Source organism: Thamnophis elegans, chromosome 1 (assembly GCF_009769535.1).
Source record: "Thamnophis elegans isolate rThaEle1 chromosome 1, rThaEle1.pri, whole genome shotgun sequence".
NCBI lineage: Eukaryota > Metazoa > Chordata > Lepidosauria > Squamata > Colubridae > Thamnophis > Thamnophis elegans.
In genome coordinates, this window is record NC_045541.1 from 65681088 (window position 1) to 65693165 (window position 12078).

The 12078-nt window shown below is 36.9% G+C and overlaps 1 protein-coding gene across 1 annotated transcript in view; it reads left to right on the forward strand.

Moving 5' to 3' along the window:
* Positions 1-1554: 1554 nt before the first annotated feature.
* The window catches only part of SLC4A3 (solute carrier family 4 member 3), a 61664-nt gene continuing 51140 nt past the window's right edge, over positions 1555-12078 (forward strand). The window contains exons 1-3 of the mRNA XM_032221944.1: positions 1555-2964; positions 7774-7926; positions 10951-11107. Of these exons, the coding sequence (XP_032077835.1) occupies positions 7873-7926; positions 10951-11107 (211 nt within the window). The 5' untranslated portion in view covers positions 1555-2964; positions 7774-7872. The remainder of the gene's footprint in view (positions 2965-7773; positions 7927-10950; positions 11108-12078) is intronic.

The following is a 12078-nucleotide window of genomic DNA, read 5'->3' on the forward strand; positions in this document are numbered from 1 at the left end:
CTGGAAGCACACTTAGACTTCTATATTCTCATAATGCCAACAGTGCTGAGAAACTGAGCTAATTTATTCTGATTCAGTTGGTTTAGTTAGTTGAAACCCCTGGGAAACCAGTGGCTTTCTTTCTTCATTGAAAGATTCCCTATTTCTGTCTCCTGAGTTTCAGTTCTCTAAAAGAAATTCTAGCTTGACAGCTTTATAAGTTGTCCTTTGCAGCTCAGAACAAAAGGAGCAAGGTGAAATTGAGATGCGTTTTATCAGAAAACAAATTACAGTTTTCTGATCACTTCTGCTCTACATTAGCAGTCATGCAATTCTATTTTTTCTAAATGAGGGTTACTACAGAACATGCAGCAGCTCAGAACAAATAGTTATTTTCATTCCTTGTTACTAGCATCTCAAGCCTTGAATGACAGTCACTGATCTCCTTCAAACCACTTATGGAAGCATTATCTCAGGCTTCATTTCCACACTCTATTCTCTCCAAAGTAGTTTGAAAGTAACCCACCAGTGATCACTCTCTTGACTTTAAGATGCTCATAACCAGTGATTTCTCTTCCCATGACCAATACCGCAGGCAAAAAAATTACCATTCAGTTAGAACCTCTTACAAAGTAAAGTTCTAGAGCAACAATAACAAAAATCTCATTCCATCCTAAAAGGAAATATAGTTAATTTGTCAATTCTTTTGGAACATTGGTCTGGTACCTCTTCCCGCCTTCCACCACCACCACCCCAATCATTTTTTTATGGGTTGATGCTATCTGGCTATCACATGTTATTCTTCATTTTATTAAAAATCCACAGTGAAAGCTGTGAAAGTAGCCATTTTTCAACTAAGCATTGTCTCAATAGAGGACAAATTTGGTGTAGGGGTTCAGGCACTTGGTTACAGAGAGACGGTGGGTTCCACCTTAGGCAAACCACTTCTAAATAAATAAAGAGAACTGCAGGATCTGATCCAGGCAAATACCAAGAGTCAATATTGACTTGAGACACTCCCCCCCAAAAATCCCTTTCCCAATGCTTCAAACTATGGTTTCAGACTGTAGTGCTGGAGGAAAAGAAACAACAAATTCTAAATCATACCTTTTAAGCCAAAGTAAATTTTGGAAAAGGCACTTCTTCATTAATTGCAGGGTTCAATTCCACTGGAATATCCCACATCTTTTTACTCAATGCAAAAAGGAAAGTTTAAAAAAAAATTCAGGCAGCTTAATGCTCTGCATGTTTTCACATCTCCAGTCAAAAAGAAACAGAAAGCAGACAAGTGCCTCTCACCTTGGCATACTTGTTAAAGGGCCTGTGATGGTTAAAACTAAGGAGTAAAGTAAAGTTCATCCTATGATATCTGCAGAGTTTAATAACTATATTTAAAAAAACCTCTGGGATTTACAGAAATCTTGAATTGCCTTGTACAGAGATGCCCTCCAAAGAATGAGACCAAGTTCAGTGTAGAGGTTAAGGTGCTCACCTAGAAACCTCAAGACTGAGTTCTAGTCCCATCTTAGATGTGAAAATTGCCTGAGTGACTTTGAGTCAGTCTTTCTCTTTCTCTCTCTCTTTCTCAGTCCAGCTCACCTCACAGGATGGTGGTTATGGGGAAAAAGAGGAAGAAGAGATATTATGTATGTCTGCTGCTTTGAATTACTCATAAAGCAATAAAGGTGTAATAAAATGTAATAAATAATAAATTAATTAAGGAATAAATGTAAAAGTAAAAACAGGTAGAAGTGCCCTTAGAATCTTTAATATGTGATTTGCTTCATTTGTTCCTAGAGAAAAATTCAGAGTCTTCATGTCAAGACTTTTCTTGTTAGATGGGTTATTATAAGGCACCAACAGTTGCTCCTGTCATTCCTGTTTATATCCTTTTGAGAAAATAGCTGAGAGTCAAATAACCGGCTCTAATTGCCAAGGGGGTAAAACTGCATTAATAATTAGATTTTAGCAAGAAAGACAAAACAAGTCTGCAAGAATGAAGGGTTGATTTGTTAATACAATTGATAATCAAAATACCTCTCTTCACTAACTTCTAACCTTGCTTCAGTATCATGTTAAAAGTAGAAGCTGCTTTAAATGTACAGCTATGCATGTGAATGTTTTTACAATCTATCAACAAAAGATTCTATTGTTTACAATTATATGTCAGTATAATTCTTTTATTGGTTAACTATTTGTATTATAAATAAAACGGCGGTATATATTTACCGTAAATGCCACACATGTTATTACCCAGTAATCATTATTACAACAAACCTGAAAGTATTTTTATCCTTCATAGTACATGATGTGAGGGGACAGACTGAGATGTGCAATTAAAGGATTCTTAAGAGAAAGCAACAGTGACTTTGAAAATGGCTTAGCAAACATGATAGCTCTCATGTCATATATGAATATCATACACTGAAATACAAGGCACATATAGCTATGTGAAACTGCTAGAATGCATGCAAGTATAAATGAGTGTGTGTTGGGTTACCCACCCATAAATTGCATCGGGTCAGCCCAGTACTATGCTAATTAGGCACAGTGATGCCAATGTCACTGTATCAGATAAGCTACTTGTGACCCTCCCTCCAACTTCCCTCGCTAGAATAGCCACTTGCTCAGCTGCTGTCTGCTTCTGCAAAAAAAAAAAAAAAACCAACAGCTAGTGACTCATAGCCTTGCAGCTCACTACCACACAGAATTTCAAATAAAGGAGAGGAGCAGCCAATGTGCAGCTCGTCTCTAAGCAGAGCCAGTAGCAGTGGATGGCTGCCTGCAGTAGAAACGGAAAGCTGCTGCGCTGAAGAGGAGGTGGTGTCTTAGCACAGCCTGCTGCCCTACCTGAGCAGAGAAATGGACACATGTTGAGCGATCTTCAGCAGGAGGAAGGAGGACAAGAAAAAGGCAGTTGCAGCAGTGTGCGTTTTGTGGATCCCTGGCTGGAGGCAAGCCGCTCTCCTTCTCAGCAGCTGCAAGGTACTGTATATTCCTCCCCACCCCATTCCTGCCTCCCTCCCATTCTGATCCAGCATCTCCATTACCCTGATATTACCAGGTGCAAGGCAGAGATTTCCCCCATGGAGCAGAGCCCAGGTTTCCATGACAGGATCCATTTAGAAATCCTTTCCTTCTTGTCTCTGCCTTGTGGTATCAAGAGTACTTAGCCTCCAATCATCAGAGTGTCGAATTGTTTTGGGCAAGAAAAGGTATTCCAAGCATCTGGCAGACTAGTAGGTGGCAGAATTTAAGTATGCCATGTGATTGTTTAGGGAATGCAAGAGAGAGAAAAGGGGGTCTGAGGCACACACGTATGTGCACTCCCACCTCTTGGCAGAGCAAGTGTATGTACACTCCCACCTCTTGGCAGCATATGATCCAGTATATTTGGCATGCCAAAGGAAGTGCAAGTAGCATCCTGCTCATTAAGTCTGCAATCCTCTCACGAGAACCAGTGCAAGCCTTAGACAAGCAATCCCCCATCTCGTTTTTGCTCATAAAGCTTTTATCTGAGGTAAGATTCAGCTCTGGAAGCCGTTTTCAATGAAGGGCTCAGTGATAGAAAATGCAGTAACAAAGAATAGACTGTCTTTGAAGAGGTATGTTTGTATCTTCAACTCTGTTTATTCAGAATTAGTGACCAATGCTTCCATTTCAGAGGGTGTAGCTGTGGTGGGTGTGAGCTTTGGTACTACTCACAGAAAGCGATTCCTATTACTGTAATAAACCACGCATAAAAATTATCTCTCTCTTGTGCTTCTGTGAAAGATGTATGTCCATTTCCCATTGGGGTCAGTTCTCAATTTCAGATATACACAATGTGAGATTTTGAGCAAATTTTTTCTTGTCATGTTGCACATTCAGCCCCTCTCCTTTTTCCCTTTTGGCACCAACAACCTATAATTTGCAAGTGACGTCTGTCTCTAATCAAATCTGTCCTCTTCCTTCTATTGCTTTTCCTTGCTCATTGCAATTGAAAAGCCAAAATTATGAACAGTGTTCCTATTATGTTGAGCAATGGATAACTACAAAATAAAAATATGTCCAAAGTGGTCTGTTAGACAAATAAGAATCAATAAAAAAATATCAATTCATATGAGAGAATGATAAACTGCAAGCAAGACTAATAATGCCCCTAAGAATCAGTAATTATTCTACAAGTCTTTAAGTTACATTAATGATCCATCAGTAACAGCAATCTTTACAAGTGTTTGAATACTATACATAATGTTAATTAGCACATTTATTAATTGTCAGATCAATTACTGTATGTAGTAGAAGACTGCATATCAGAAACTCATCAGTTTAAGTCTGTACCTTAAATTCCTGGCATCTCCTGGTTGGGCTAGAAAAACCCATGCCTGCAACCTTGCAGGACTGTATTAGTCAATGTTGATAGTATTAAGATAGTTGACACCCGCCCCCGTTCCCAATAGGATAGCTGCTATATTTCTAAGCATCATTTTGTCAATTTTTGCTCTGCCAGGAAAAAAGAGATAGTCCTATTTTAAAAAGAAGTTCCTAATCATCATCTACAAATCTTCATCTTATTAACAAACATACCTATGGCTACTCACAGAACTCTCTTGCCTCCTGATTTCATAGCTGTCCCTTTCCTGCTTCTTATGCTCTAGGGCAAGGCCACTATCTCAGGACATATGAATCTAGGATGGAGTTTCCAGAGATCTATGTGCTATTGTTAGTGATACTCTTCTAAGGCTCCTTTTTCCTATCTTCTGAATATCTGCAGTTCCACATATCCATCATGGAGAAAATTCCAATGATTAAATTGCTGCCATTGAGAATAGTTGCTATATGAACCTTAGATTGTGAACATGAGGTATAATATACTGGTAACAGATCTTTGCCTCCCAATCCTATTGGCACACATCTCCACAAATTCCAACACTCCATAATGTGCTCCACCAATCTCTTGAGTATTCTTTCCTTTTCTTTCTTTGAGCTTGAACAGACTCTTCAAATGTCTCTTTTTTGCGTGTTTTGCAAAATGTCTTAGGCTAGCATGTGGATGCCAATGAAGAAGTCTGAGAATGCTTTGGGGCCTGTGTACTCAAGTAGGATAAATCTATGTTATTAGTCATTTAAAATATATATATAGTTTAGGATGTCTCCACAAATATGATATAAAAGCTTCCAAAAATAAAAAGAGAACACATTTTTTTCTTCAATTTCCTTTCTCTGCTCTGCAGTTGTAAAAGGGTTAGATTTTAGCATTGCTTGCCGCACTTTAGGGAGCAGTGAATGTGGATATTGAAATGGAAAGGAAATATGATAGTGTTATTGCGTAGCATCTTCAGAATTTTTAAAGAAAGGAAGATTTGTCTGAGTTTCTAGAGACCTATTGTCATTCAGAATCAACAGAAGCAAACTTCAAAGAACTAAATTTGCATAATAGCAAAACTTCATATTTTAAAATATTAGAACTTTTGCAGTGCCTGCACAACACAGTACATGATTTCCTAATCTTATGAAAAATGTTGCTGTTAAATTGATGGAGATCTCTACTTTGACCTGTCAGAATACAACATTTGAATCTCAAGATTTGCTGTCTCAGCACATGAGAGAAAATGAGATTATAAGAAGGTGTTGGGAATGTGTTTATTTTTGACTAGATGAGTGGTGCTATGTAAAAAAATAAAACAACCCCCCCCCCCCACTAGAGTTGTACTTTGAACATTATTATTCATTATAATATAAATGAATAGAAGACCAATCCTTAATTTAGGCTTTCAGGACTGCATTCACAAACTAGAATTGGCTGGACAAATTCAATCTTGCTGGAAAAAACAACTGGTAGTTTCCCACTTTTGGGAGGTTTGGCAGGCTTGAAGGCTCTGCTTTTCTGTAGCAGCGCCAGTTCTCTAGAATGGCCTTCCACTAAGTCTTAGACTAATCTAAAACTAATCTTGGAATAATCTGACATTAGCTACCTTGCAGAAACAGCTAAAAACAGAGCTCTTCCAGAGGACATTTGGGACTTCACACCTGTTTTTTTGGGGGAAGGGATTCATTTATATTTTTAAACTTTATTTTTTTAAATGGAACATGGGCATTGTAGTTGTTTGTGTATTCCTGTAAGGCACTGAAAGTCCTGTTGGAATATGGTGGGAGAAATGTAATAAATAAATTAATAAAAGTTTTCAGCTTGGTTCTAAGTTGCCCTCCCTTGGATGACTTATTAATATATTATTCTAAAATGCCAGAACAAATAATAGCACTTGAATGATTGTAATATTTGTATGACTTGAATCTCTTAGAGGAGAATATTTCAGAACTGGGGTGCTTCCATTAGTAGGCATTATTATTATTAGACAGTACAAGGTCAATAAATGACATCCTCAGACCAATCTCTCTAAAGTTTATGAAGCTTCGTTTAGCACTTCTTAGGTGGAAATGTACTTGGAAATTTTATAAATGAATAAAACTAAAACATTGAATGCATTTTTAAAAATTAAAGTTAGCTATTGTAATATCATATCGAAAGCTACATGTTAGTATCTGTGTGTTCATCAGCAACTGCGCTCCACTCAAGAATTTTTACCTTTTAGAGCATTATAATAAAATATTATTGTTCTTCTAGATAATATTTATTACTGTCCAAGGGCAGTTTTTCTTGCCCAGGAAAGCTATTACTATCTTAATTTAAGCATAAGATTCTTCATGCAATCCAGGACTTGCGTGTGTATATTTAATAATTCCTATATAAATAAAGTGTCACTTTTAAATGAGCTGATTGCATGGCCTTTTTAGGAACTCTAAATTATTTCTGGTTCACATCAGTAATTTAAAAATCAAAAATGTATATATAATTAATTTTAGTTAAGATTGTATTTGGTTATTTGGAAAATCTTTACAATCATTTTAATGTCTCCATTTGTATCAAACAATTCCATTGCTATGGGTCCAGTTGTTATTTCTTCTAAAGAAAATAATAGATTTTGTTTCTTCTGGAGAAAACTCTCTGCAGTTATTAATTGGCCTTATCTAATTAACCTTTGGAGATATAAAACAAAAAGAGATCAGCAACTGCTCTTGAAACAGATCATTTAAGAAATTAAATTTAGCCCAGGGAGGGGCGGGGATACTTTCACAAGTCCTTTTTAAATCAAAGATAAAGCAGTTCTGTATACTGTCCAACTATTTTGAAGAACAAACGGAAAATCCAAGACAGCTATTCAGAAACTAGTTGCTGCTCTATGAGATCCAGTGGCTACATAAGGATTACACAAATAGAGAGATTACTCAACTGTGCCTCTGATTAGCTATATTGTCATTGTATTTAAATACAACGAAAATGGCTGCTATTTAATTGTTGTATTATTTGTTCTGTTTGTTGTTTATTCTTTGCAAACATCTGTTGTGCGATCTCACTTTGTTTCACTCCCTAGTCTGTTTCATTAACTCTCAGGATCATCCAGTGGACTTTCCCTTCCATTCCCCTCACTACTTCATGAAATTGGTGACTATGGTGGCACATGGCTTTCTGAATTATTAAATTATTGTTGTGCTATGCATTCTTTGTACATCCTAATAGTTAACCCGTATGCAATCTAAACCAAGTAAGTTGCTGAACTGTGGAGCAATATCCAGGTTTCTTTTCTGAGTGCTTATAATTAATTTAGAACTCAATGTCATGCATAAGGGTGTCACATTATTTTGAATAGTGGCTCTTATTTTCCATTAGTTCTTAATCCTCACAGCTGTAGCTATAGTTTCCTGCCATTTCTCTGATCCCCCTTGCCAAGGCTTTATGTCCTTTCTCCACAGGTTATGCCACGACTCAGACTTATTGGATGCCTGTTAATGAAAGAGAAGGGTTGATACTTGCCCAAACATTGCATGACGGTCCATAGATTGTAAACCAAGATGGCAGCTGGGGATACTGCTCCTTTGGGAGGCATCTTCACTAATGTACAGCAGGTAATTAAAAAAAATACTGAAAAGGTTGGTTTTCAATCATTGCAAAAATGGAAAACTATGAAAACTGGAAATTAGAAAAGTTGTTGAAATACAAGCATTTTAGCTAGAAATCATTCTTATTCTTCCCAGTCCAAGCACTATGTTAGACTAATAGTTCATTACTCCCATAATTAAAAAATGCCACTCAATGTTTTTTCTGTCCTATGGCACTTTAAAGATTTGGAAGTCTTGAAAATATTGTGGCACTTTAAAGCCTAACCAGATATCTTGAGCAATTACTGTAGCTTAGTACAGAGTTGTTGAGTCTTTATAATGCCATAAGACTTTAAATTGATTTTTCTTGCAACAGATTAACAATTTACTCTCTGGAAGTCAGTACCAACGTTTTGTCTTTTTCATATTCAGAAGAGAGATATTGAAAATAAACAGGAAAAGGCTTTATCATCTTCTAGCCTGCAATCATCTGCATTCCCCGAAAGCCTTCCTTAGAGAGTAGAGGATTCCCTTAAACAGTGTGCTGAGGAGATTTTGGGGAGAGAAATGTGCAGTATAATATTTAAGGTGCAATTAAGGTAGTGGAAATCTACATTCATAATAAAAAAAGTTCACTAGATAACTTTGGGCCAGTTGCTGTCTCCGCCCACTTGACATGGCAGGGTTATGGAAAGGATAAAACTGGGGACAGAGTGATATGTGTACTGCTTTAAAGTATGGTAAGGAATTATGGAATACAAATCTAATAAATAGTAGTCTAATAGAGTGGACCTCAGTCTGGTTTTTGGTGATTCTTCTCATTCTACATTGTTTAGGAGGTACACTTGACCATCAGAGAGATTTTTCAGACGCTACAGATAACTGCAGGAAAGAGGAGGACACTTCTTTCTAATTCTAAATTTACATTGGTGTGGCATTTCAAAGACCACAAAGATTAACCTTCTGTGAACAGATAATTTCATATAATTAGCTGCATTGTATAGAATTCTACACTGTCTGTCTCATTACTATTATTTTATAATAAAATAGTGCTATTACATACAAAACAGTTGGGGGAAAGTGGTTATCACGCTATATAATGTTGATCTGTTACTAATAGGTCAACTATTAATCTACAGTTTAATTCAAGTCAGTAACAGCTAACTTCTTTGAAGGATAGGTCAATCTGCAACTATGTTACCCTCTTGCTATGCTTACAAAATTTCCCCAAGTGAACAGGTAATGGAATGTATTTTGTGATATATAATTCAAAAATGGATCTTACATATTTTTGACATATAAATTTTGAATTTGAAAAATATACTTCTATAAGAAATAGTTGACCTTTGCTTCACTTTTAGTCCCCAAATGAAATCCTCTAAATGAAACATTAAGACATAATTTATGACATTTGGAATCTCTAGTTCTATGGGCTTTCTGTAATTTTCCATAAAAAAGAAATTTGATGCTGTATTAGCCCTGTGCCGTACACCAAAAGCAAATTGACTATTTACTGATAGGCTGCTTCAAAAGCCATCAGATATACTATTACAGAGCAGTGTTGAATGTCTAAAATAATGGGCCGAGGGGTTGAAATCTGTATGTCCTTACTTACAATCATGTTATTTCTAAGGATATAACTACTCAGTTTGCTCTAAAATATCCTTTACATCCCATCATAATTTATACATAATAGGAATTAGTTTTGTCACGAAAAATGTATTCCAGGCTGAAACTGGAATTTAATTTCAATTATCAGAGAATTCCTGGTATTGTAAACACAAACAAATCTATAACAGCATCTAGTAAACTTTCACAAACAACACTTCAGTTCTTTGATGTCACCCAAAATTATGCCTTAATAAAAGTGTCACTCTTTGAAATGGCACAGAACTCTGTGTTTACTTTTATGGCAAGAAATTAACCAGGCTTCATCCGTGGAAATTATCTCTAAAATGTGCAGCAATTGCTTTTCTTTTGTGGCAGTGATGCAGAAACTCACCTGTTCAGAAAACAGAAGGGCAGAGTCCTATGAAGGTCTTTCTCTGAAGCTAAATGTTTCTAGCTAAGACCTGTTTTGCTTTCTCTGATTCAGCAAAGATCTGCCATCGCTGGGCCTACTGTGTTTCCATAGCAACCGAGGAGTCCACAACAGCTTGGCACCAGCATTTCAGGCTAAATTGACAGGATTTTTTTTTTTACCAGTGGCTGGAGCTAAAGATCTGAAAGAGCCCAAACTGAGAGAGCTCCCAGGATTAAACTTTCATGATTGTTACTTCCTGTCCTCTTTTCAGTTTATATCCTTGTGGCCGGGGGTGTGAGGAAATTATAGAAACAAAACCAAAAAAAAAAAGGGAGAATTTGGGCTAGAGCAGAAGATAAGCTTTAATATCTAGGCCCGGTGGTAAAGACTTGGAAAGGAATTGGACAAGATGGAGAAAAAAACCTTCAGGTCTTAGAAAGGCTCTGTAGGCAGCTATTGGGATGCCCCCAGTTGATGTAATGTGGAGTACAGTGAACTACGTACATTGTATATATTCCTCTTCCAGTTGTATATTCCGGGGTCAATCCACATGTGCTATCCCTACTTGCTTCCCTGACAGAGGTGGAAGATGCCAGGGTCTCCCTCTTTCTGGAGGGGGATGGAAAGGAACTTGACAGTTTAAATACTAGATTTACTTCTACTCACCCTGAAGAGAGTGGAGAATGACTATGGTGAAGAAAGGTCTGGAACTGATAAATCCAGGCGCTGTCTACTCACTTTTACAGTTTGGGGATATTTGGACAGACGTCTGAGCAGCCAGCTGTGCTAGAGTCCTACTCTGGGGATGAAGGAAAACAAGGTTAGAACAGTCAAACGAAGGGTTCAAGTTTGAAATTGGGATTGGGATCAACAATCCTTCACTGTCCTCTTAGTTCTACTGTTTTGAGGTTGAACAGTAGGGAAATATGATTGAGGGCGCTATTTGAGGAAAGCAGGCAAAGAGAGGGGATTGTATGGTATTGAGACATTTCTTTGTTTTGCTGATGATATTATTGACTGATGTGCAGGATGGCGGGGATGATGAGGCAGCCTTTCCTGGCACGGAGGAGGATGATGAATTGGACAAGACCTTGGGTGTTGAACGGTTTGGAGACCTGATCAGCAAGTCTGCATTACGAGACCAGGAAAAGCAAGGCCGCAGCTACTCTGAGACCGACTTTGAATGTAGGTAAATCTTGTACGCTAGTCCTACCTTACAATCTGACCATAACCTTCAGAATGGAACAGTACTTAGTAATATGAAGGCTTGTGCCCAAATACAACCTGTATGCTTTAAAGCAGATTAATGATTAGGTTACCCCACTATATTCTTCTAAACAATGTATAAAGGAATGTAGCATACAGTGTACCCATCCTGATTAAAACTAAAACATTTAACATTTAAACAAATGTTAAACTTTGAAGCTATAAGAAGCTGGTGTTAAGAATCTGAGATTGTGGAACTTTGATTATGATGCAGATCTGTACATGTTTTAGCCCTAAAAGTTATGTGGTAAATCTTAAATATTGGCAATGAAATCGGATCTCAAAAAAAAGAACTGTTTGAGAATGCAAGTTTTATTTGGCATTTAAGCTACTATTATATTTTATTAGACAATAATGGTACAAAATATTTTTGTGGATTTGCTCTGTATTTTAGACCTTCCTATCTTACAATCAGCATTTTTTCTGTCTTACTGAGAGACAGACAAGCATATCTATAATTATATTTATAGGAGACATGACCTTGGAACAACTAGACTGGCCATAAAAGCTGAAAAATACTGTGAGTTTGGGGTTTTTTACCTTATGTTTAGCTTTATCCTGATCCCAAGGTTGATTTTAAATTAGTTTGATAATTATGTAAAAAACCATTAATATGGAACACATTTGATTCTAGAAATGTTCATGCTAGAAAAAGGGAAGATCTATTTTCATTTCCATCCTGTTTCTTATTGCTACAGACATAGGCATGTGCGTAGGCTGCTAATGCACACAGAACTCCAGATCTATTGACGGTTAGCATTTAGCTGTGTAACCTCACCAAACTGAATCTCACAGAGTTTGATTAGAACAAAACTTGCAATTATTTAAACTATTTACCACAAAACTCATTTCTCTCTCCTAAATCTTGCAACATGGATATATTGGAATAA